Source organism: Heloderma suspectum, chromosome 7 (genome assembly GCF_057233095.1).
Source record: "Heloderma suspectum isolate Gila_16-S chromosome 7, 16-S_ref, whole genome shotgun sequence".
Lineage (NCBI taxonomy): Eukaryota > Metazoa > Chordata > Lepidosauria > Squamata > Helodermatidae > Heloderma > Heloderma suspectum.
In genome coordinates, this window is record NC_139464.1 from 2,042,781 (window position 1) to 2,068,507 (window position 25,727).

The 25,727-nt window shown below is 56.5% G+C and overlaps 1 protein-coding gene across 19 annotated transcripts in view; it reads right to left on the bottom strand.

Moving 5' to 3' along the window:
* The window catches only part of CPT1B (carnitine palmitoyltransferase 1B), a 30,225-nt gene extending 4,498 nt beyond the window's left edge, over positions 1 to 25,727 (bottom strand). The window contains exons 1-21 of one of the 19 annotated variants that reach the window (XM_084808806.1): positions 20,250 to 20,375; positions 18,282 to 18,399; positions 17,252 to 17,916; positions 14,462 to 14,622; positions 13,771 to 13,910; positions 13,263 to 13,437; positions 12,793 to 12,894; positions 11,602 to 11,739; positions 11,218 to 11,295; positions 10,861 to 10,968; positions 9,568 to 9,652; positions 8,159 to 8,354; positions 7,562 to 7,747; positions 7,171 to 7,246; positions 6,968 to 7,062; positions 6,383 to 6,488; positions 6,136 to 6,252; positions 4,458 to 4,622; positions 3,941 to 4,075; positions 2,025 to 2,177; positions 949 to 1,062 (exon numbers count right to left, since the gene is read on the bottom strand). In XM_084808806.1, coding sequence (XP_084664932.1) covers positions 949 to 1,062; positions 2,025 to 2,177; positions 3,941 to 4,075; positions 4,458 to 4,622; positions 6,136 to 6,252; positions 6,383 to 6,488; positions 6,968 to 7,062; positions 7,171 to 7,246; positions 7,562 to 7,747; positions 8,159 to 8,354; positions 9,568 to 9,652; positions 10,861 to 10,968; positions 11,218 to 11,295; positions 11,602 to 11,739; positions 12,793 to 12,894; positions 13,263 to 13,437; positions 13,771 to 13,910; positions 14,462 to 14,602 — 2,310 coding nt within the window. In that variant the 5' untranslated portion in view covers positions 14,603 to 14,622; positions 17,252 to 17,916; positions 18,282 to 18,399; positions 20,250 to 20,375. Of the gene's footprint in view, positions 1 to 948; positions 1,063 to 2,024; positions 2,178 to 3,940; positions 4,076 to 4,457; positions 4,623 to 6,135; positions 6,253 to 6,382; positions 6,489 to 6,967; positions 7,063 to 7,170; positions 7,247 to 7,561; positions 7,748 to 8,158; positions 8,355 to 9,567; positions 9,653 to 10,860; positions 10,969 to 11,217; positions 11,296 to 11,601; positions 11,740 to 12,792; positions 12,895 to 13,262; positions 13,438 to 13,770; positions 13,911 to 14,461; positions 14,827 to 16,828; positions 17,057 to 17,251; positions 17,917 to 18,275; positions 18,400 to 20,249; positions 20,536 to 25,501 lie in introns of those variants that run through there. The other 18 variants (XM_084808820.1, XM_084808812.1, XM_084808808.1 and 15 more) reach the window with 18 other exon arrangements.

The following is a 25,727-nucleotide window of genomic DNA, read 5'->3' on the forward strand; positions in this document are numbered from 1 at the left end:
GCCAGGGGCAGGACCTGCGCGGTCCGTCTCCGTGCAGGGCAGGGGCTCCGCCACTGAGCAACATCCCTACCCAGCCTTCCCCCACCTGGCGGCCCCACCAGATGCTTGGACTACAAAACCCATCACCCCCATCTAGCAGGGACTATGGTCGGGGACAATGGAGTCCAACACATCTTGGGAGGGGGGCACAGGTAGAGAGAAAGCTGCCCTGCACTGTCCAGGGTCAGCAGAAGGAAATATCCCTTCACACGCACACACGCAGGTGACCTGTGGAGGCCGTGGCCCAGGGTGGGTTCAGAAAGGGACAGGAAGATGCAGCCCAGAGGGCCGCTCCGCTAGGAGGGCTAGTGGCCAGACAACGTGCTGCGCCGATTCCGGGACTCGGACTGGACTGCTGCCGACATCGACACAAATGCTCCTGTTACTGCGTGTCTCACCAGATCCCCTGAATTAAGCAACGCTGAAAAGTGCTGCTAAATGCAACATCTACATTTTGCGTATTGGTTGCTGGGGAGGGGTGAGGGGGAGGAGGTGGCTTAAAGGCATGAGGTTGGTGGGAATTAAGTACGTTGACATTGTAGTGGGCTGTTTTAGTAGGCTATTTTGAAATGTGTAGGCTTTCAGATCGCCTGAATGCATTGTGTGGTAATATTTTTGTGTCACGCTGTCTGCTATCCGGCCTCAGAACACCAGGGGCAGGTAACCTGGTGCCCTCCAGATGTTTTGGTCTACAACTCCCATATAATTTCTCACCATTGGAAATGCTGGCTGGAGCTGATGGGAGTTGCAGTCCAAGACATCTGGAGGGGACCAGGTTGCCTACCCCTGCAAGGCACCCCCACCCTGACGGCCCCTTTGCCTTCCTCTGCACCTGCCCAGTGCTTGCACCCCCCTCCCAGTCTGCCACCCCCACCCTGAGCCCAGCCAATCGCAGCAGGTCATACTCACTGGCCCAAAGCCACCGCCGGAGGAGACGTAGTCCGGATTCGCCTCCAAGTCGAACATTTTGATCTGCTGCTGTGGGGTCTGGCTGGTGGAGAGGCGCCACGGCTCAGACAGAACCTGTGGGGGTGGAGCAGGGGCGCAGAGTGAGTGCCACATACCTCCAACGCATCAGGGCCACGGCGCTCAGAGTGGAGCATGGGAGAGCAGGGCCAGGCCTCGGGGGCAGCTCCCTGCACTCTGCCCCCATTGCAGGCGGCTCCCCTCCAACGCAAGGTGCTTTGTGCAACTGGATATGGCCTTTTATGTTGGATGATGGTGATGATGTTGCCACTGCCTGTGGATCACATCCAGGCAGCACGGCAGGGAGGCTTCTGCCCAGGCTGCTCACCCAGGTGTGCCCATGGCTGGTGGGGCCGGCCCACACCAAGGCAGGAGGTGGGGAAGGGATCGGCCTCCCCATCGCATGCACAGGGGCGGGTGTGGCCAGGCCCTGCTGGACCTGCCTTCCTCAGAAGCAGCCCCTGGCAGCACGAGGGAGGCAGTGGCAGGCAATGCCCGGAAGACTGCCGGGCGGAGGCAGAGCACCCCTGCCCCTCATCTGCTGCCGGAGCCACTCCAAGGGAGGTGCGTGGGGCACAGCTGGAGGCCCAGCTCTGCCCTCACGCCCCGAGATCCCGGGCCATGAACTGCCCCCAGGGCTGGCCTAAGCCAGGCGCAGCCCACTGCCGTGCAGGGCGGGATTCCCTGGGGGCCATCAGCTGCCCTTCGCTCCTCCCGCTCCCAGCCAACAGGGCTCTGGGCTCTGCAGCGCCTGCGCCCTTCACGGGGGTGATTGGGAAGCAGCCTGGTGCCGCAGCTGCTGGGGGCCGCTGAAAGGGTGGGGCTCGGAGGCCCGCCAGCGGGTGCCCAAGGGGGAGATAAGGAGGGAAGGTGGTGCTGCACTTGAACACAGGGCCTGCCTTGTGCATGTGAGCAGGCCCAGGGCGCCCAGGGCAGGGACCCTGCCCAGCTGACTTGTGCTCCGCCGTACAGCCCAGCTGAGCCTGCGTGGCCAGGGCCCAGCGCCTGAGCTGCGTCACCTTGGCGAGAAAGGGAGAGTCCAGCCCCAGATAGCGCGACACCACGTAGAGGCAGAAGAGGTGCCTGTCGATGCCGGCCCCCGTCATGGCCAAGCGGTACATCTGCTGGTGCTTCTCGGCAGCCGCCCTGAACAGCTGCCGACACTCCAGGGCCTGCAGGGAGGGAAGGGGGTCAGGGCCGGCCCCACCAGAGGCCGCCTCTGCACTCTCGGCACCCCACATCTCATGCGGGAGATCAGGCTGGGGGCCGCCCTCAGTCGCCCTCCACAGATGCATACCCTCCCGTCCACCTACTCAACGGCTGCAGACCCAGACACCGCTTCTTTGGGCCACCTCCAGGGAACGTCCCACACCCTCCTTGATGCGTGACTGTTACTGGAGCTTCGCTGCCAGGCCAAGCTCCTCCTTGAGACCAGTTTCTTCCAATGCTGCCTTTTTCCAGCTTCAGCTTGACTGCTCACCACCCCAAGATTGATCCCTGTCTTGTTAATCCCTGTCATGTGTGGGGCAGGGGGCATTTCACCTGAAGAACACCTAGTAACAGAAGTAGTTGCAGGAACTACTGAGGGGTTATATCATATCCGTCATATCTGAGGGGAGATATGACAGCACTCTTCAAGGACTTGAAAGGTTGTCACAGAGAAGAAGGCCAGCATCTCTTCTCGATCATCCCAGAGTGCAGGAGACGGGAGAATGGGCTCAAGTGACAGGAAGCCAGATTCCGGCTGAACATCAGGAGAAACGTCCTGACTGTTAGAGCAATACGACAATGGGACCAATTCCCTAGGGAGGTGGTGGGCTCTCCCACACTGGAGGCATTCAAGAGAAGGATGGACGGCCATCTGTCAGGGATGCTCTGACTTGGATTCCTGCCTTGAGCAGGGGGTTGGACTCGATGGCCTTGTAGGCCCCTTCCAACCCTACTATTCTATGATTCTATGATTCTATGAACTCCCATCTGGCCTCCTTGTTTTGCTACTCAGCAATATAAGCAAAGTTTTGACATTTCATCTAATCTGTGCTGAGCTACAGCCCTCAGCATCCCCGGCCAGCAGGGCCAATGCAGGTTGGGGAAGCTGGAACAGAGGGGTCAGAGTGTCAGACTGCTGGGTATACATGAGCCATGGTGTTCATTGGGGTGGCCTGAGGCTGGTCACATCCTCTCAGTGTTGTTGCAAGGATAAAATGGGGGGCAGGATGGGGGGGCTGAAGAACCAGGGATGCTTCCCTGAGCCCCTTGGAGGGGGAGGGATAAGAATGTAAAAGAAAGAAATAAACAGCATTCAGGAGCACATGCGTGTGAACTCCTGAAATGCGTACAGATTTGTGGTGCTTGAAAAACATGTTTCAGAAGAAATGCATGCTTTCTAAGTGGTGAGGCAGTGTACACTTTGAAGGAAAGTCCCACAAAATTATCTGGTGGAGGTGGGGGGGACCTAAGGCTGCAAAACAGTTGGACCTTACGCTCAAAGCAGAGTGTAGGTTCAGTGCGATTCCAAGTGGGATATTGTACAAACTGCATTATATTTTTGTGTCATGTATGCACCTAGAATCATAGAATAGTAGGGTTGGAAGGGGCCTACAAGGCCATCGAGTCCAACCCCCTGCTCAGTGCAGGAATCCAAGTCAGAGCATCCCTGATAACAGAGTGACTTCTCCCACTTTATTAAAGTAAAGTATGTTTCACTTCTTGCATTGCCTATCTGATATTGCGATGTGCTGAAGTGTTGGAGCTCTGGACCCTAGAAGGATTTTTCCCTTCTGCCCCACAAGATGAAAGAGCACAAATGCAAGATGCCTATATGGTATGGACAGCACAGATGAAAGGCAGAAGAGGAACAGGAGTGGGGGCATTGGAAGGACCTCAGGGTGGAAGTGAGAGGCCTGTGACTGCAGAAAGCCCCCTAGGAACTCACGCTGCAGTTTGAGTTCACCATGCTGCGCACAAAAGCCGTTGACTCATTGGTGCAAGAGCGCACCGTCTCAGTTCTGCCTTCCCGGAACAGCCGCGTCATGGAAGCCTCGTAGGTGAGGCAGAAAGAGCCCTTGTCCTAGAAGAAGAGGCAGCAAGGGGCAGGAGTTGGAAGAGGGAGCTCCCACCCGCACCAAGTGCCCCTGCTGCCTGTGGGGAGCAGATGGCCTGAGAAGGGCAGACGCAGTCCCCTCAGGTCCTTCTTCCACTAAGTCAGGGGTCAGCAGCCTTTTCCACCCCGAAGGCCGTATGTGGTGCCACGTGGTGGGCTGAGGACCGCACATGTACACAGGTGCGGACACACTGGTGGCCATGGCAGCCATTCTGCAGTGGTGCTGGCAACAGGTTCTCAAAATGCGAAATGTGCCCACAGGCCCAAAAAGGTTGCCCACCCCTGCCCTAGAGCGAGGGTGCTGGGAGGGAGGCCTGAAGAACCGAGGGGAGGGGACGACACTGCTTACCCGGAAGTGCGCCAGCTGCAAAGCGATCTGGATGAAGCTGTCAGGGCTGGTCCGGCATTTCTTGATGTACCCTTTGCCAAACTCCATGAATCGGAAGCAGTGAAAATCCACGTCATCCGCGAGGGCCCTGGCCACACTGTAGGAGGCGTCGATGACCTTGCTGCACTGCAACAGAGCAACGCAGGATGAGACTGCAAAGAGCCATTTTCCAAACCCCCACCCTGGAATATTGGGGGGGCAGGGAAAGTCTTGGCCTCTGCCTCTCCTCCCGCCTCCCCCGCAGTAGCCATGCCAGCACCACAAACAGCGCTGGCCTGGAGACTCCAGAGGAAAAGCCAGAGTAGCCAATCCTGAAGAGATGCAGCAGGGAGCCTCTTCCTCCATGGGCACACAGGAGCCTTTCATTATCCCATCCTTGCGCTGCCCACAGGTGCGCTGCACCCCACCCTGCTGCCCATCCTCACACAGCTTGGGAACAGCAGCCTGCAACCGTGGTGTCTGTTGCTGTGACCATTTCTGCATCTTCTCCTACTTCTGCCTGCACAAAACCCTGGGCGATGCCAGGCAGGAGTGCAAGAGCAGAGCAAAGGCTCTCCTCCATTCCAACAGCCTGAAAACTGCCCACTGTCCAAGCACAAGGGAGGACGGCTGGCTGGTTGGGTGCAAGGAGCTGGAGGCTTTGGGGGTCCGTGTTCAAGAAGCAGGTAGGCTGCTTGGTTTTTTTTATTCCAGGGAACAGGAGGCCCTACTGAGAGTTGTGCACATGAGTGCAGAAACCCCCCCCAGTCCCACTGGCATTGCACACCAGTTGCTGGGGAACATGGGTGGGAGGGTACTGTTGCGCTCATGCCCTGCTTGTGGGTTCCCGCTTGACAGCTGGCTGGCCACTGTGTGAAGAGAGTGCTGGACTAGATGGACCCTGGGTCTGATCCAGCGGGGCTCTTCTGATGTTCTCCTTGCAGCACAGCCCTTTGCACAAGACACTAGTGCCACCGAGGACAGGTTGTGCACCCCTGCATGCAACTCCTCCAGAGGAGCTAAATTCCTCCGAGGCAAATAAATAAAGTGCACTACAAGAACACATCCCAGGATGATGGGCCGCATGGAAGTGCTTTCTGGCAGCTGTACTTCCCTTCTGTAAGGAGGTTATTTAACATGAGAGGAAAAGGGAAGAATTAGTTGGCCTATCAAGAAGACAGGCCAGGGAAGAGGTCCTCAGGGGCCATCGTTTGTTTCTGGACAAGCTCCACATCCACCCAGGGACAATTCTGAACACAGAGCCTGGGTTGGGTTAAGAGCTACCTTCTTGTCGGGGGGAGGAAGCACGTTGGGGATTGCTGTGCTAAGAGGGGAGCCCTGTTTGTCTCCCAGTCATGCCCTTTTTCATGCCCCTTGAGTGAGCTCCCCCCCGCCCTGCCACACTCAACTTTGGGGCCCTGGGATTGTCCCATGGGCCTCAAGAGGCAGACACGCACACGCACACGCACACACGTGCGCGCGCACAGCACACACAATGGGGTGGGGTTCTGTGGAAAGCCAGCCCTCCTGGAGGCCTGCATGTGGAGAACCTGCCACGCCTGGGAACCAGTAAGAGGCCCTCTGGACGTGGGCTGTGGCACTGCAATCGTCTGCCCAGCTCCCGGCACTCCGCCAGGCAGGACACGGGCACAAGGCCTACCTCCTCCGTGATGTCCCACGTCAAGCGCTGGGGCGGAGGCAGGGCTGGGCTGGGCACGCCGTGGCAATGCCCGTCGCTGCAGTACCCCAGGTGGAACTGGTCTGTGGCCAGCATGAACTGGGGAGGAAGGCAAGGGCATGAGACAAAGGGCCAGCCCTCGGCTGCTCGCCCAGCCGGCAGGGGCTCCTCCTCTCCCTCCCGGTCCCGTGCCCACGTGTGCAAAAGGGCGGCCCAACCGGCTCCTCACCTCCCAGAGGTGTCCGATGATGGGGGCATCAGCCCACGAGTGCTCAGCGTTGGCACCCAGCTTGCCGTTGCGATACACCACCAGGCTGAAGGACTTGTCAAACCACCTGCAGGGAGAAGACCCCCACATCAGCCCCGGCAGGGGAGGGGCTGCCTGGGCCAGGGGCGCCCGGCCACTGGCTGACGCAGGTGCGGGAGCCGGGAGGAGCGCCCGGCCCCCAGGACATGGGAAGCCAGCTCCCCCTCCAAGGAAGCACAGCCAGTGCAGGGCAATGCTACCCTGGGCTGCATGGCAGGCTGGGGGAGGGGGCAGTGGCTCAGGGGAGTCATAGACACCTCCCCGGGAGACACACAGAACTCCCACTGTGTACACGCTGAAACGGTCTGGAGATGGATCCCACAAGAGCCTTTGCGCACTTTCCACGGGGCCACACAGCCCACTGGCCCCGGCTCAGCCTTGGACTCTTCATGCCCCCATTACTACCTCCCTCTGCTGCTTTTGGTGGCCTAATGGAACACAGATGCACAGCAGCCTAAGGAAGCCAGAGGTCCACCAAACCTCCTCCTAGCACCATCCCTGCCACACCTCTCGCTGTAAGCAGATGCAGGATCATAAAGGAATGCTGCAGTCAGGTGGCCAGATGGGAAAGAGGATGGTGGGAGTGCCTGCACCTTGAAGGACTGTGGAGGAGAGGGAAGTTCAGCCGGAGCAGCTGTCCTCGTTTCCATCTGGAGTCCCTACAAGGCAGTAGAGACTGGGGCACCTGCAGCCCTGTGAACAGCTGGTACCTGGGACAGGTGATGGCCCTTGGAGCAGCTGGCTGGGCTGGGACACCCCAAACTGCTGTTTGCTTCCCCACTAGAGCTGGAGGCGAGAAGGGCAACAGGAGAGTGAGCCCTGTGGAATCAGGCGACGGCCAATCTACTCCAGCATTCTGGAAGCCAGAAGCAGGTGCCACCCAGAGGAGCTCAAACAGCCACCATCCCAGACAGATGACTCATGCAGGCAAGCCAAGCCACAGCCACGTGTCTGCACCCAGGATGAGGATCTCCCAGCAGTAATTCAGTGGCCCATCCCGGATCAAGTGTGGTGCCTACTGTGGTGAAACAGGGGAGCAGCTGCCCACGTGGCAGCACATGGCCTGGCACATGAAGGGAGGGACCCTGGCACGGCCCTCACCTGTCATAGCACTGCCCGTGCAGGAGGCTCTTTGCGTACTGGCTCAGGCTGTCCTCCTGCTCACAGTCAAAGCCTTGCGCGTCCTCGTCCAGGGTCAAGAAGAAGGCTGCGCGATCAATGCAGTCCAGCGATGCCCTGTTCCTCCCTTGGCTGAAATACATAGTGCGGGCTTTGGCCCACGGGCATCTGGGAGTACCAGGGGCAGGGTGGGGGGAGGAGAAGAGACAGGGGGTTGAGTCCCAAAGCAAACTAGGCCTGGTCTTTGCACACATGAAGAGTGAGACATTTGCTACTGATGATGACGATGCACATACCACTTTATCTGTTCTTTCATCTGCTGCCTCGTATGGTTTTGTTTACCATTTTATTTGCTGTTTTATTATTGTCACTGGATTGCTCCATTCTGCTGTGAGCTGCATCAAAAGCTCTTTGGCGGGAAAGCGAGGCACGCATCCCAGCTGTCAGGCCACCGACCTGTCTTCTGCCTCCGCAGGCCCCCCCTCCCCCCCCGCCCAAAGGGGACCGTTCCCCTGAGCCAGACAGCCACGCCCTCCCCACCCTAGTCCATCCGCCACCAGCCTGTGACACCAGGGTTACCTGTCCCCAGCCGTGAGGGCTGCCAGCTTCAGCTCGCCAGGCTGCGGCGGCGACGGGTCATCCAGGATACGCTGGAACTGCATCTCCAGTTCGCGGGGCGACAGCCGCTGCCCAGCATGGTAGAGCCAGACTTTGAAAAAGCGGCCTTTGTGGTAGACGGCCAGGTGTTTGCTGTCCAGCAGGTGAAGAAGCGAATCTGTGATGGGGTTGGGTGGGGAGAGAGAGCGCTCATGCACGATAAAAGACAGACTGCCTTCATCAGCACTGTCTGTGAAAGCCACTGGAGGTAGGAAGTGATCATCTGGGACTCAGTGGAGCTGTGTCAAGCTGGCACAGGGCTTTCCCATCCCTCCCCACTCCCTGGGACTCCCGTTATCTAAGCTTGCAGAGGGAACAATATGGGTGGGATTCCTTCTAGATCCTGCTTGGGGTCCGAAGTCGTAGCGCCATATCTCACCCGATCAGAAGGAGAGGGACTCCTTGTTGGGAGGTGCTTGCAGGAGTGCACAGACATCCCTATGCTCCTACAGCAGCATCCGCCCTGCCCAGGGCTCCTCGCCCAGGGTGCTAGCAGGGGAGGGGGCTCATTGTCCACCTGTGAGCACAACTCCTGAGGATATAAATCCCTCCAAGCCATTGTCATGCTTGGTGGAAGTTTGACAGAGGCGGTGCGAGCTGGGCTTCTCAGGGGTCAAAGGTAAACCACGCCTGCTCACCCGGAAGCTCTGCTCCTCGCTGCCGGAAGTGCGGGGATGAATGGAGTCCCCTGGCAGCGCACTCCACATATGCTCAGAGGCACACCCTTCTTGCCAGCGTACCCCTTCACATCACGATGTGCTCTGGCATCCAAGTTTGGCTGTGCCCTCAAGCTCAGACAGATCTTTTCCAGTCTCCCTTTCATGGAGATGTGGGCAGGGCACTTTGGTGCCGCCGCCTCCTTTCCCCTTACCAACGCAGGCTCCATCCAGTGGGAGGCTCGCCTCATTGCAATGAGTGGCAGTGGGGCAAGAGCACTCGGTGGCCCGCAGGTCAGAGCTGTCCAGTCTCTCTCCCCCACAAACATGGTGCCCCACATCTGCTGCCTCATGGCAAGGCTGCCTTCCCCTTTGGCTGGGCCAAGAAAAGGAGTGACAGATCAGGAAGGCCCCCGCTTCAAACTTCACCTCTGCCGTGAACTTCATGGGGTGGCCAGAGCCCCTCTGCCCCCCTCTGCAACAGGGGGATGACAACGTTGGCCGACCTTACAGGACTAAGGCTTGCCCCAAGACGATGGCCGCTACGAAGAGTGCTGATTCAATGGTGTCAATTCAGGAGAGCACCACCACCGCCATGTTCGTGACCTGCGGGGGCACCAGCTATCACTCTGCCGGGCCCCTGGCCATATCTCTTTCCACCCTGACACTGCCCACCTGCCTCCTCGCCGGGGATGCGGGTCGTGTTAAACATCCTCTCCATCTGATAGGAGCACATGGGCACGACTCCGAGCGCCATCACCTAGTGGCAAAGGGAGGGTGTTACCTAGCGATGTCTAAGATTTCAGTCCTGCCATTCAGCAAAGCCTTCTGAGGCAGCTAATATTGGGCTGGATCCAGATTTAGGCATGTGCAGCTGGGCTGGTGGAGGCATATTTCCCCACCATCTCTTCTCTGTGGCCGCCCCTCCAGCCCCTGAAACAGCTACAGAGGGTTGGGGAGCCTTGCTGAATGGGATGGGCTAAGGTGCAGCAGGGAGAGGGGGATCCCCCAAAATTGGGCAGAGGCACCTTCCCTGAGCAGAGCTCCACTCACAGAAGGTCACAGAATCATAGAATCACAGGGTTGGAAGGGGCCTACAAGACCATCGAGTCCAACCCCCTGCTCAGTGCAGGAAGCCTGATTCCCAGGCAGTTTCCCATCCAAGGACTCACCAGGGCTGACCCTGCTTCGCTTACGAGATCGGGCGCAGCCAGTCCAGAAGTTGCTGTGCCTCTGCCCCGTTGGTGGGGGGCCCTCCCTTTTCCCCACACTGCAGCCACCCTATTCAGCAGGGTGCCCAAGCCTCTGGGCCCCTTCGCACAGCACAACAGCCTCCCTTGTCAGGGGTTAACATTACATTAAAACAATATTTCACACCCACAAAACAAAAAGAAAACCCCCAAAAGCCGCAATAAAGCAGAGAAAGGGCAAAAATGAAATCAAATTTTCCAGGAACAGCATGGGGAGAGCAATAAAATGGTCTCTCCCCACACCCAAACACTAGTAACGTGGGTGCCAGCCGAGTGTCCCTGGGGAGCGCGTCACACAAGCAGGGCCCCACTGCTGGCTGAAGTAGCCCCATCCTCGGTTCCCTCCCACCCCTCCTCAAAGGTGGTGGCAGCAGCCAGCTCAGGCCCTCTGGCTCAGGCCTTAAAGAGCAGCCAGGTACACATGGAGCAGATGCTCCTTCCGCTCTCCGGTCCCCAGCCCCATGGAACGGAACAGCCCTGAGCAGCCCCTGCTGCCCCTTCCCTCCCCCCTCATGTGGACCCTGGCAAGGAAGCCCTAAGCCCACTCCCAGGAAAGGCAAGGCTGGAGCCCCTCGGGAGAGCCCCCCGCCCTGGCATCTCCCCGCCCTGGCGTTGCACCCCGGAATGTCGGAGGCAGTCCCAGAGGGGCCTCGGCTTGCACGCCCCTTGCAGGGAAGGACACCCCTTTGGAAGCTCCCCTCCTCCTGCTCCCACTCACGGGCGCCAGCTCCTCCCGGTCCAGCTGGTGTCGGTACAGCAGGATGGAGTGCACAGTGTTTCCTGCCCGAGCAGCCTGGAGGGGCGTGGGGGTGACGTACAGGAAATCCTGGCAGGGAGAGACAGAGGGGGAGCCCCAAGTCACACAGGGGTCGTGGGTGGGGGAGGCCCTTCAAGGGCCTCCCCATGTAACCGCAGCACAAGCGTGGGGCGGAGACCTTCTGGGCACTGCCCACTGGGCACCACTGCTGGCCACAGATGACGGCGGCTGCCCAGGCCACCGGATTCCAGCCAGTGGGGCTGTGACACGCCTCCGCCCCCCAGCTCCCACAGCCAGCCGCCGCCGCAGAGCGCTCACCATGACGTAGTAGTTGCTGTTCACCATGATGGGGGCTCTGCCCCGGAGGTAGACGTATTCCTCCCACCAGTCGCTCACCTGCCAAGCAAGCACAGACTCTGCCATGGGACTGCCCAGCCTGCCGGCCCGGGTGAAGACAAGGGGGGCTGTGGCAAGGAGGCGGCCCCGCGGTCCAGGGGGGCGGCTCTCCCCGGCCTGGCTATGCTGGAGGGGGCAGCAGCCGACCACCAGCAGGGGCGGTCCGCGAGGGACGGGAGCGGTGCAGGGTGGAGCGGAAGGGTGCTGGGTCAGCCTGCGCGGGTGGAGGTGCCCGGAGGGGCGCATGCTGCAGGGAGCTCAGGGCGCACCTGGGGGCGGGGGCTGCTGGCCCGCAAAGGGACTCACGTAGTTGGTGGCCCACCAGGACTTGAGGATGAGGTACTTCTGGAGCCGAGGGGCCGTCTGCTGCTGGAATTCCAAGGCCAAGCCCTCCATGTGGCGGTACCAGCCTTCGTCCATCAGGGGGCGGGCAGAGGCGAGATACTGCAGGCACAGGAAGCCAGCAGCACTTGGGAGGGCCGGGCGGCGCCAGCCCCCCCAGCCCCCGGCGAGGGGCACTTGCCTCATTCCAGGGCCAAGCACCCACATTCTGATCCAGGGAAGCCCAAACCTGCTGCCAGCCACAAGGCTCCTGGCCAACGAAGCCTCCTCTCAGGGAGCCCCCTGGCTATGATGCCCCAGCTGGTACTGGCCCAGACAGCCCGCGCCGCATCCTCAGCACAGTAGCAGTGAGGAGGTGAGCTGGGCAGGCTGCTGGCAGTCCAAAGAGTGGTGAAGCGGGGGAGAAGCCGCCGCCGGTCCAAACGTGGACTCAGGCACAAGCCGTCCCACCTCAGCCCCCAAAGCTGCCGTGGGGTGGGAGGGCGAGATGCTGATTGGGCAGGGTCCCCAGGCCCAGATCTCTTGCAAAGACTGAACCAGACCCAGTGGGCTGCTGTCTGTTTTTCTTGGTGAGTGAGAGTGGCTTCCCATACAGAAGGAAACGCCGTACACTCCGTAGGTTCCTCCAGAACGGCTACCACCCGAGAGTCTGTTCTCGCAGCCACCCAGCCACATGGAATGGGAAGCTTAAAGGTGCTTGCAAAGAATCTCCTTGCTGGGTCAGACTGAACGCCAACGGCTGGCCAGGGGTGGCATCGTGTCATTTGTCCCCATAGGCAAAAGCCATTAATAGGCCACTCCTTCGTGAATCTGTCTAATCCAGGGTCAACTGTTCTGATGCACATATGGTGCTGACCTCCACCCTTGGTCCATCAAGCCCAGTCTGGCCAACACTCAAGTGCCAGCAACCCTCTGGGGACCTGGGCACAGAGAGGCCCTTCCTAGCCCAGCTATGACCCTGGGAGCTGGGCTAGGACCCTGACCCTGGGAGCTGCTGCATGCAGCGTGGGGCTCTGCCCCTGCACTGGGATGACGCTCCCCTGGGACAGAGGCAGCAGGCAACCTCCTCTGGGAGGCGGGGCCAGCCCCTCCTCCCCACCCACCGCTCCCTGTCTGAGGACCGAGCACCCGGCACACTTCCGCGGCTCCTCTTACCCTCTGGATGGTGTCCTCCACACGGGGCACCGGCAGCTTGGGCAGGGAGGTCTGGAAGCTGTACAGCAAGGGGCTGCGGCCAGACAGCACTTTCACCATGGCCTGCAACAAGATGGGGCGTGGCAGGGTGGATGGCGAGGTGAGAGAGGCAGGTTTTACAGGCAGCATGGTGCTTGCTGATCAAAGTGCTCCGCTTTCCATACTGCTTTGGCTTCACATGATTTTATTATTGTTGTTGTTGTTGTTGTTGTTATTATTATTATTATTATTATTATTATTATTATTATTCTGTTCATTTATATCTTAGCTTTCCACAAAGTTTTCATGGTGGCTTCCATTGAAGAAGAAAAGAAAAACAGTAGCACAGTACAAAAAACAATCCATACGAGTTGGACAGCATCCTGCAAGCAGGAGAGGGCCCATCCCAGCATGCACACACATTTGCTTGCATGCTGTCTGAGAGGACTCACCACCCAGATCTTGGTGCTGTAGCTGGTCTTGCCATGGGGCTCAAACATCCAGCCATGGTAGGAGAGCAGCAGTTTGAGCATCTGGCGGCAGAGCAGAATGCCGGAGATCCAGGCACCCGTGGAGAAAAGGACAGCACTCAGCAGGGTTCGGTTGCGGAGGCTCAAGCAGCTAGAGCTAGAGAAGAGGAGGGGGAGGCAGCTGCAGTGGCTGCCGCTGTGCAAGACCCCGCGGGGAGCTGCACCAGTCCCAGCGTGGCACAGCGGCCCTCCACAGTGCCCTGCCCGGCCCTGCTGAAGTGCTCCTGACAGGATGGCCTGTCCCTGATTTGAAAAGGAAGGACCCCTTCACATAGCACAGAGTTAAACCACAGGATTCGCTTCCACGGGCATAGAGATGGCCACCACCTGGGTGGCTTTGAAAGGGGACTGGACACACTCATGGAGGAGAAGGCCAAGAGTGGATGGAGCCTGTGGACCAGGAAGGAAGGGTGCAGAGGCTGGCACTCACCTGGTGGGCAGGTGTCTCTGGATCCTGCAGATCAGTCCCATGGACACATCGATGCGGAGGTACATGGAACCCACTGTCGCTATGACGATGGCCAGCCAGCCTGAGGGCGTGCCAGGAAACACACCTGTCCGGATACTGTTCTGTGGGAATCCGCTATGTCAGAGTGAGACCAAGGGAGGGAAGGCAAATAGGGCTGGGGGCAGGGGTGGGGAGAGCAGACTGCTGGGTGCAGTCGCTGGCCTCCTGGTTAAAGAAGGGGCCCAGGCAGCAGCCTTGGGGAGCCACTGCCAGTGACAACAGATGGACCACAGCTCCAGCTGGGTCAAAAGCAGCTTCCCACAATGACCCAGAGGAGAGCTGGACCAGCCTGCCAAAAACGCTGTGTGTGTGTGTGTGTGTGTGTGTGTGTGTGTGAAATCCCCCCAGCACATTTTGAAGGTTTGGGAGCTTTGTATGGCACTGGACTTGCAATGGGGGGCTTGGGAAACTAAAGCCCGGGCGAGTGCTTCACACACACAGACACGTGCACACTCTGTAACAACCTGACACGATCACTTTCAGGTCCCTCGAAACCACAGTAAGAAACCCCGGAGCACACAGGGCACTGTGTGGACTCCTGTGCACCCCCCCTCCAAGAGTGTCCTCAAGCTGGATTGACCAGGGACCCATATTGTGTCCTGCCGCTGCTCACCTTGAGACGGGCAAAGCGTTTCTTCCAGGAGGAGACGCCTGACAAGTAGATCTGCTTGAGGGCTTCGCGACTCAGCTGGAAAGCCACCCCCTCGGGAGTGACCGTGAACTGGAAGGCGACCGCCTGGTGGGCTTCTGCCATCTTGCAGGTTCTGCTCTCACCTGGAAGGAGCCACGATGGGGGCAGCTGAGCACCCAGCACCACGACACTGTAACCCCCTGGCGCCTGTACATTCCGTGCCTCACCCCCTGCAAAAGACTGAGCCTCGAATGGGAATCACTCTCCCACCAAGGAGAGTCAGCACCGCAGCAGCCTCCTGTGCTCAGAGGGAAATCGCCACACACATTCTGCCCACCCTGTCTCCCAGCCAAGAAAGTCAGCTGATTCCTAGGCAAAGGTCAAGCCACCGAGAAGGGCAAAAGCCAGACCCCGCCCCGCCAGCAAATGTTAGGCAATGGGCAACTTACGACATTCCTATGCAAATCAGAAGCTGGGTGGGTTCTAGGACAGGGTTAGGCAACCTGGCACCCTCCAGATGTCTTGGACTACAACTCCCATCAGCCCCAGCCAGCATGGCTAATGGTGCAGGATTGTGGGGGCTGCGGTCCAAAACATCTGGAGGGCCCCACAATGCCTACCCTAATTCTAGTGGCAGGTGGCAAAATGGGAGGAGTCATCCAAGATCAGGCAGCGAAGATGATCAGGGGACTGGAAACAAAGCCCTGTGAGGAGAGACTGAAAGAACTGGGCATGTTTAGCCTTGAGAAGAGAAGACTGAGGGGAGATATGACAGCGCTCTTCAAGTACTCGAAGGTTGTCACAGAGAAGAAGGCCAGGATCTCTTCTCGATCCTCCCAGAGCGCAGGACACGGAAGAATGGGCTCAAGAGACAGGAAGCCAGATTCCGGCTGAACATCAGGAGAAACTTCCTGACCATTGGAGCAATATGACAGTGGAACCCATTCCCTAGGGAGGCGGTGGGCTCTCCCACACTGGAGGCGTTCAAGACGAGGCTGGGCAGCCATCTGTCAGGGATGCTCTGACTTGCATTCCTGCACTGAGCAGGGGGTTGGACTCGATGGTCTTATAGGCTCCTTCCAACCCTACTTTTCTACGATTCTAAGATCCACCTGTGCGCCCTCAAGCAGAAAGGGGTTGGAGGGCTCAGCATCACCATCACAAGCAAGGGAATTGGAACACCATTAGCTTAGATGGCATCCCCTTTGCCACCTCCTCAGTCTTCCCGACACACATGCACGCGCGTACGGCCTTCCCCACCACTTCCTCTAACACTCACACTTTCTCCCCCCCCCAGACACAGACTCCCCCTTCCACACATACACATGCAAGTCAGTGTTCTGAGATGGGGGGTTTAAGCGTCCTCTGTCCTGAGATCCCATCACAACATTCCCGACACTGCTGCCCAGCGGACTGGCATTGGGAAGGACCATGGGTGCACTGAACAGCTTTCCCAGCACCCATCAGTGGCACCTGGCTGAAATGGGGAGGCCTCTCCCCACACTGTCCCCCTCCCCATTTAAATGGGAAGGCCGGAGGAATGTGAGTGTAGTGGGGCAGATGGGCATGGGATTAGAGCCTTCGCCGCTCAAATAGGACCCCACCGGGACAGATCCCGCCCGAATACTGCCACCCAGCACAAGGCATCAAAGCCTCCTGCTTCAAAGAGCAGCCTCCATGTCTGTCTCTGCTGCAGATGAGCTCAGGCTCCCCGAGCCATGGGAGATAGGTGTGCTCGAACTGCCACTCCGTGGCAAGCAGAGATGGAGCCATGAGTACCTCCCTTGGCACCACAACAGAAAAGGCCTGTCTCGTGTGCACTGCTGAGGGTGCACTGAGCAAGGCTCTGATCTCAGATCCCAGCATGTTCCTAGGTGAAGCGGCGGCTCCTGAACCATCATAGCCCAGGGGAAAGTGACAGCCACCTTTGCCAAACTGGGAGGGATTTCACGTAGCTGCATATGCTCAGAGACCCTCCCCTCCATAGCTTCTAGAGAGCAGGCTGCAACTGTTCTGCACCAAAGCTTCCCTCTTCGCTGCATGTCCATGCTGGGGAAAGCATGACCTGTTGAATTTCTACCCATCATGCAGAAACCCTGCCAGAGAGAAAAGGGGCAACTTTGATGACCAAAAGCTCCACCTCTTGGCTGCAGACAGGGCCAGCCCAACAGCAAAAGCAGCCCGTGATCCCTTGGGATGCAATATTTTGGGGGTGCCAGTGTGAGATCTGAGGGGTGGGCCCCAGGATCCCTTGCAATTGTGCAAAGGAGTGGCAGGGGAGGGGGGGGCAGTTGGAGCAGCAAACAACTTGTCTGCAAATGTAGGGAAAAGGAAGCAGGAGATGCTCACCAGTGAAGGCCTTCCAAGGAACAGGCACAGCCTCCTTCCAGTAAGCCCCCAACTGCCATGGAATGGCCAGAGCTCCAGCACCCTCCCCCCAGTTCCACTTAAAGGAGCAGGTGTAGGCAGCTGCGGAAGGAACACGGTGGTGAGCCCTGCAGAGTGTTACCCCACAGAGCACTGGGCTGGCTTTCACCGTCAGAAGTGCTGTGCCTCCAACAGCTGAGTGGCACGCACAAATTCAGCAGGTGGGACTTCTCCCTTCACTGCATTTCTGTGGCCATGCCACTGAAAGGCAGAAAAACCCTCTCTGTAAAAACAAAGTTGGCAGCCCTCTGCCTGCACAGAAAACTGTCCAGATTATACCATCTTAGCTTACAAGGCTCAGTGGCACAATGCCAATGACATTATCCATTTAGAATATTTTCTTACCGTTCTGGTTAAAATCAAAGGTCACAACTCAGCTCAGTTACTTTGTGCCAAACTCTTCCTGTTTAAAAAGGGCCAGGCGTGTTCATTTTGACCCTCACCTCACTCCCCAAATGCGAAAACATCCAGGATTTCAAAGCTCTGCAACAGCTTCTTCCCACATTAGTCTGTCTTGTCCCCACCAAAAATGCATGCCGTTTCTTCATTGAATTGTTGATTTTCGTTTTCATTGCGGCCCCATCCCAATATTTTAATGCAGATTGCAAGAGAGAGAAAAATAAAACACAAAAGCTCCCCATCAACCTGTTGGGAACACAGAGACTGGGGCGGCGACTCCATCACCCTGTTCCCAAGAGCCCCCACCCACCCCAGCACCTTCTTTGACCAGCTAGGCTGCGGCACCTGCCACTCCATGTCTGCTGGCCCAGGTCCATGCTTCCCTGTCCTGCCAGCCAAGGAAGAGCTTGGCCTTGGCTTGAGAAGTTTGTTTCCATCACGTGGAGCTGGGCCAAATCCAAGTGGGAGAAGTCACACAGCCTCAGCTGCCTGTGCCTTGGACTGGGAATCAGGTGCACATTTGCAACTGTGGTGGAGAGGAACAGACACCCCCAGTGAGTCACAGAAAAGGCCACTGTCAGATGGGGAAAATCCCTCGAAAGTCTTGGTTCCTGAAGAAATAACAGAGATTTTGTCTGGTCATGTGCAAGGTGAGTTTCCTTCAGCAATGAATAACTCTGTGCTGTCAGAGTACATGAGTTGTGTGACATGCTCCCCTGTGCCTTGCACCTATGTTCCCCAGTATACATACTCTCACATTGTCAACATAGTGTCTACCCCAGGCTCTTGCTGCCTTTGTTCTGAAGACAACAGACTCATCTAAGACCTAGCACATGACGTTATCTTGAATATAACTCCTAAATCCAAAGAAGGGTTTTGTGTGGCTCAAACGCCTGCTCTGGGTATTTAAAGACTATTTGATTCTTATAGAATTGTAGCCTTAGTGATAGAATAGTCTTTAAATACACACTTTTACCTGGAAGCACGTCCCGTTGAATTCAGCAGGGCTTGTTTCTGACTAGGCACCCATAGGATTTCACATAGCTTCTAGTGCTACCAATCAAAAGACATTGTGCAACTACATCACAGATTTTCTGTGGGAAGAAAAACGATGGAAGAAGTGATGGGAAAATACACAAGGGTTATAAATGGAAGATGCCAACTTCTGGACCCCTGTAAAAGTCCATGAACAAGGCAGGGCAATTGCACGACAGAACAGCCTCATCTGGAAGCACCTGTAGGGCATTGCCTCACTTGTTCTCTGAATTCCCACAGGAGTGACATGGTTAGTTTGTTGCAGAAAGAACAACACAGAGTCTGGCAGGGGACTGCGATGCCGTGTGCCTTGGACTCCAAAAGACGGCCCCATGCTTGGCAAGACCCAGGCCACCTGATTCTCACTCTTTAACTTGAGATACAACACAGTTTTCAAGGATGCACCTCGGGCATTGCAACAAAGTCATGCAAAAAACTGTTTTGGAAAATGAAGGGTTTCCAGGGAAGCCAAAACCAAAACAGGATCTAAACATAAGAACAAGAAGTTTGCCCTTACCTTAACTCTTCCCAATTAAAATTCAGTCCACTAATTAATCAACCAAGGGCGCAATCTAATGCATGTTTAGACAGAAAAAAAATCCTACAACTTCCAGGATTCCCCAGCCAGCACGGAGTTGTAGGGCTTTTTTTCTACACAAACATGCATAGGATTGCGCCCTAAAGCATTAATTAAACACTTGAATCCGCCGGTTAAAGTGAACAGCCCTCCTCCCCATTACTGATTTTCATTATCGCTCCAGTCCAGAACACAGAGCATGGATGGCCTGTGAGTGGGTCAGCTGCTGCTTCTGCGGCCCCTTTCCAGCAAGTGCGGTGTCCATTTCAGGAGACGCGCGAAGCGGAGGCCAAGCGTGAGCAAGCCTCAGGATCTGCGCGCGCGTGTGCGTGTTAGAATCATGGAAGGGTAGGGCTGGAGGGGCCCACAAGGCCGTCGAGTCCCACCCCCTGCTCAGTGTGGGAATCCAAGTCAGAGCAGCCCGACAGAGGGCTGCCCAGCCTCGTGTTCCCAGCTCGCATTCCCCTCCTGAGCCTAGAAGGGCCCCTCGCACCCCACCGGATGGCCCCTGCCTGGGGGAGCCCCGCCGGGGAGCCTCGAAGTGGGTTGGGGGTCACCTGTGGCTCCTGTTGGCATAAACTGGACTGACAGTGCGCAGGTAGCGGGAGGCCAGGGAGGCCTTAGGGGTGTGAACCCCCCCATTACTGTTTTTAGGAGGCTTCAGGAGGGGCCCCAGGGGGTGGGGGGCTTATGGACTGCATTGAGCCTCCTCCCCCCCTCCCCCCTCCCCCCTCCCCCTCCGAGCTTTGCTAGGGGGAAATCCGGGCCGTGCCCTGTTTACAAACGAAACCACGTTGGACCTGGAGGGGGGAGGGGGCGACGTGGCTTAAAGCCTCTCCGCGGAGGGGCCCGAGGCGCGGCGCCCCTCCCAGGCGAGGTGCTCGGACGCATTTTGGCCGGGCAGTTGCCCTGCTCGACTTGGAAGCCCTTTCCGGAACCGGGTGAGGGGAGGGTCCGCGCTCACGTAGCCGCCACGGACAGGCACTCTGTACTCGCTCAGAGGCGCCCTTTGAGTCCCGCGTCTGAGCACTGTCAAACGCATCCCGGGGCTAATCCGTGGCTCCAGCTGAAGCCCCCGGGGTGCCGGGCCGCCCCACGGCCCAACGGAAGACCCCCCGCCCCGCCGCCCTCCAGTGGCCCGAGGTCAGCTCTGTAGCCGCGCAGCCGGGGCGTTCGGGTCGGACACGCTCGCCCGGGCTCCAGCCACACCTCCGCCCCGCGCCCACATCACCTCGGGGCCGGAAAGAAAGAACGACACCCCCCCCCCCCCCCGCAAGGCAGCGGCTCCTTTGCCAAGAAGCCGACGGGCAGACGACGTTCTCCGGACGGTACCTGCTCAGCAAGCGGGGGGGGGGGGGGATTAGTCCGGCAGGCCGATTCTCCGCTTCGCCCCTTCCCCGGGGGACGGGACGAGACGGGAAGAGGCGGCTGGCTGGCTGGCCGGCTCCGGGGCTCTCTGCGTGGCTGTAATCAGACACCCGGCCGGAGGCGGCGGCGCGCCCTTCTCGGGGGGAGGGGGGGGAGCGGGCTGCTCCCCTCCCCCCAGCTCGGGTGGGGCGTCCCGTGCAGCAAAACTCGCCAAGACTCCTGTGCCCCCAGAAGCCTCCCCACTGAGTGTATGGAAGCAGGGCTCCTCCCCAAGGATAGCAAGCGGCTCCCTAAGCTGGTGGGTCCGTAGACCCGGAGCTGTCGGACTGGGATCCGTGAGCAAATTTGACCCAGTGCAATGGGGCCTTCCCCTTCATGGATCACTGCCTTGCTGTGGCCAAGGGGCTTGCGTAACTCAGTGAAGCCATAAGCTCTGCCGTGCAGGGCCACCCAAGACGGACAGGTCATGGCGGAGAGTTCTGACAAAATGTGGTCCACTGGAGAAGGAAATGGCAACCCACTCCAGTATTCTTGCCAAGAAAACCCCATGGAACGTATCACAAGGCTAAAAGAGATGACGCCGGAAGATGAGCCCCTCAGGTCGGAAGGTGTCCAATATACTACTGGGGAAGAGCAGAGGGAATTTCCAAGTAGCGCCAGAAAGAGTGAAGCGGCTGGGCCAAAGCCAAAAGGACACTCAGCTGTGGATGTGTCTGGTGGTGAAAAGAAAATCCGATGCTGTAAAGAACAATATTGTTTAGGAACCTGGAATGTCAGATCAATGAATCGAGGTAAGCTGGAGGGGGTCAAACATGAGATGGCAAGATTGAACATCGACATCTTGGGAATCAGTGAACTAAAATGGACAGGCATGGGCAAATTTAATTCAGGTGACCATCATATCTACTATTGTGGGCAAGAATCCCTGAGAAGAAATGGAGTAGCACTCATAGTCAACAAAAGGGTGGGAAAAGCAGTACTGGGGTACAATCTCAAAAACGATAGAATGATCTCAGTACGAATCCAAGGCAAACCATTCAACATCACAGTAATTCAAGTCTATGCCCCAACCACTGAGGCCGAAGAAGCTGAGGTTGATCGGTTCTATGAAGACCTACAACACCTTCTAGAACTAACACCAAAAAAAGATGTCCTCTTCATCATAGGGGATTGGAATGCTAAAGTAGGAAGTCAAGAAATCACTGGGATAACAGGCAGGCATGGCCTTGGTGTACAAAATGAAGCAGGACAAAAGCTAATCGAGTTTTGCCAAGAGAACACACTGATCATAGCAAACACTCTTTTCCAACAGCACAAGAGACGACTCTACACATGGACATCACCAGATGGTCAATATCGAAATCAGATGGATTATGTCCTTTGCAGTCAAAGATGGAGAAGCTCTATACAGTCAGTCAAAACAAGACCTGGAGCTGACTGTGGCTCAGATCATGAGCTTCTTGTTGCAAAATTTCGGCTTAAATTGAAGAACGTAGGGAAAACCACTAAACCATTCAGGTATGACCTCAATCATATTCCTTATGAATATACAGTGGAGGTGACAAATAGATTTCAGGGATTAGACCTGATAGACAGAGTGCCTGAGGAGGTCTGTAACATTGTTCAGGAAGCAGCAACGAAATCCATCCCAAAGAAAAAGAAATGCAAGAAAGCCAAGTGGCTGTCTGAGGAGGCTTTCCAAGTAGCTGAGGAAAGAAAGGAAGCGAAAAGCAAGGGAGAAAGGGGAAGATATATCCAACTGAATGCAGAGTTCCAGAGAATAGCAAGGGGAGACAAGAAGGCCTTCTTAAATGAACAATGCAAAGAAATCGAGGAAAACAACAGAATGGGAAAGACTAGAGATCTCTTCAAGAAAATCGGAGGTCTCAAGGGAACGTTTTGTGCAAAGATGGGCATGATAAAGGACAAAGAAGGCAGGGACCTAACAGAAGCAGATGAGATTAAGAAGAGGTGGCAAGAATACACAGAAGAACTATACAGGAAAGATCTTAATGTCCCTGACAGCCATGATAGTGCGCTCACTGAACTTGAGCCGGACATCCTCGAGAGTGAAGTCAAGTGGGCCTTAGGAAGCATTAGTAACAACAAAGCTAGCGGAGATGACAGTATTCCAGCTGAGCTGTTTAAGATCCTAAAAGATGATGCTGTTAAAGTGCTGCACTCAATATGCCAACAAATTTGGAACACTCAACAATGGCCACAGGACTGGAAAAGGTCAGTTTACATTCCAATTCCAAAGAAGGGCAACGCCAAAGAGTGTTCAAACTACCGTACAATTGCGCCCATTTCACATGCCAGCAAGGTTATGCTCAAAATCCTACAAGCTAGGCTTCAGCAGTATGTGAACTGAGAAGCAGAGACATCACCTTGCCAACAAAGGTTCGTATAAGCAAAGCTATGGTTTTCCCAGTAGCAACGTATGGCTGTGAGAGCTGGACTATAAGGAAGGCTGAGCGCCGAAGAATTGATGCTTTCAAACTGTGGTGCTGGAGAAAACTCTTATGAGTCCCCTGGACTGCAAGGAGGTCAAATCATTCTAAAGGAAATCAACCCTGAGTGCTCATTGGAAGGACAGATACTGAAGCTGAAGCTCAAACATTTTGGCCACCTAATGCGAAGAGAAAACTATCCAGAAAAGACCCTGATGCTGGGAAAGATTGAAGGCAAAAGGAGAAGGGGACGGCAGAGGATGAGATGGCTAGATAGCATCACCAAAGCAATGAATATGAACTTGAGCACACTCCGGGAGAGAGCGCAGGACAGGAAGGCCTGGCGTGCTATGGTCCGTGGGGTCACAAAGAGTTGGACACGACTGAACGACTGAACAACAACAGTGGGGCCTTGGAAGTTGCAGCTCCTCCCAGAAAGGAATTGATTATCTCCAGGTGTTCGCACACACTGTTGCTTGTGCTGTGCCGTCTCATCACTAGTCAGGATCGCCCCCCCCCGCACATGCGCGCGTGTGCCTTCAGTTAAGCTCTGGCTGGCCCTGGCGACGCGCCTCCCACGGCCTCTTGCACTGCGTGGTCTTTTGGCTTTAGTTCCAGTAGAAGAACACATCGGGCTCTCCACCCACATCTCTGGGCGCCGGGAGCATTGACCTCCCCGCAGAGGGGCACTCCGCATTTCACAAACTGGGCCCTCGCCCATGAACGCTTTTGCCTTGCACAGACACCCGATAAGGCAGGAGATTATTTCTGGTTATAAAGTATCACTGGGAGAAGTCAAGACCAGGGGCGGGGCGGGGCGGGGGGGGGGCTTCCCAACATCTCTCAAATTAGCAGGTGCCCCGCCCCATGATACAGGACTGAATTTCTGTACCAGCCCGGGAAGGGGGCAGATTGGACTAAAAATTCAGTAAAGCCCATAAGTAAAATGCCTCGCAAAACAGTGAATTGCAGCGTCAAAGTTCAAAACACTCCCCCAGAAAAAGAATATCAGAAGAGCCCTGCTGGATCAGCCCAGAGGCCTTTCAGGCCAGCATCCTGTTCCGCAGTGGCCAACCAGCTGCCCCAAATGGGGATCCCACAAGCAGGACAAGAGCACGGGCTCATGCCCCCCGGCGGCTGGTATGCAGAGGCTTTTTATCCTGGAGGTAATATTTAGCCATCATGACTAGTAACACTGATCCCCTTCTTCTCCCTGAATTTGTCTAATCCCCCTTTAAAACCACCCCCTTTGGCAGTCATCACTACATCTTCTGGTAGTGAATTCCATACCTTACCTATGCTTCCTTTTATTTGTCCTGGATCTCCCACCAACCAGCTTCATGGGATGACCCCACTGGGTTCTAGTATAGTGAGAGAGGGAGAAAAATGTCTCCCTCTCCGCTTTCTCCACTGCATGCATAATTTTGTACACCTCTATCAAGTCCCCAGTCTAAGCTAAAAAGCTCCAAACGTTGTAACCTTTCCTCATAGGGGAGTTGCTCCAGCCCAATATCCTTTTTATGGTGCAGTGATCAGAACTGTCCCCAAAGTGGTCGCGCTATAGATTTATTAAAGGCGTTATCGTATCGGCAATTTATTTTCGGTTCTTTTCCTACTGATCCCCAACATGGGATTTGCCTTTTTCACAGCAACAGCACTCTGGGTTGATGCTTTCAGCAAGTTATCCACCCCAAACCCCAAGATCCCCATCAACACAGACATGGTTACTATTTTTTACCCGAACATGCATCACTTCACACTTGTTTGCATTGAACCACATTTGCCATTTTAACGCCCGTTCCCGCCCCACGTTTCAGCCACAACCTGTCAGTTGAACAAGCCTGTTTCTGACAATAGCGCCACCAGTCTCACCAGTCCAGGTAAAACCCTGGCTGTCAAATGATAATAGTCTCAGGATTTCCAAGCTTAGTTCTGTCCAAGAAAAGTTGTCAGGCCTGCTACAGACTCAGAAAAGCTGGCATCCTCTCAGATGAAAAGGTCCTGTGAGGTGTTCTTATGGCACAAATATTTACTTGCACCTGGCTGTGGGTGCACATGCTGGGGAGCAGGTACAATACACGTGGCTGAAAAAAGCATGTCCACCATGCACACACCTTGTTTCATGGATGCAAAAAACATTTTAGAAGTTCATGTCTGTTGCTTTCCCTGTCCACTTGCTGCAGTTTGTGGGCCCTGATTGTAGCTGGAGAGAGCCTGATGTAGCTTTGCACATTCTAATTTTTGAGGTGGGCTGATGACACAATTATTCGAGCAGGCACAGGGAAGGTGTTATAGCAGGCCACTTTTTGTTGTTAGTCCTAGTCTTTTCCCCCACTGATTCTTTCTGGTTGAGAGCTCTTGCAGCTGGGCCTAAGTTATGGTCATCACTGAGGGTGCTCTTTTCACGAGGAGGGTGAATACGTCTGCACTGCTGCCAGCTAACCCAAGCAGTTGTCCTGCACTGGGGCACAGCCAGTCTAGGCTGTGCAGTCAGAACAGCTGTCTTCCTGTGATAAGTAAAGAAGTGGTGCCACCTGTCTTGTGCAAATGGCACTCCCCTCATGCCCAGAGGCACACGGGCACAATGGTTCCCCCCCCACCCCGGGACAGCCCTGAGTTCCTTGGGTGTTTGCTGGTGTATAGCAGGGCCGGGATGCGAGGGAGGGCTCTCTGGCATCTCCCCGCCCTCGCTCACTGGGGCCTGGCCTCCCTCGCACCCTGCTGCCCAGCCAGCACCATCCCAGGGCTTTCAGAGGCCAACTTTACCTGTGACCGGCTCCCAGCGTGGCTGACCTTCCTTCTCCCGGGCAGCTGGCTGGCTGCTCTTGGGAGCAGCACTGTGCAGCTGGGTCCAGCCCCCAGCCAGCCTGAAGCAGCCGGAAGGGCATTTGGAGGAGACTCTGCTCTCCTGGTACACCAGGCTGAGCCGTTCCCTGCTGGAGCCATCAGGCTGCAGGGCCTGGGCTGTGTCAGGAGGGGCAGAGCAGCTGCG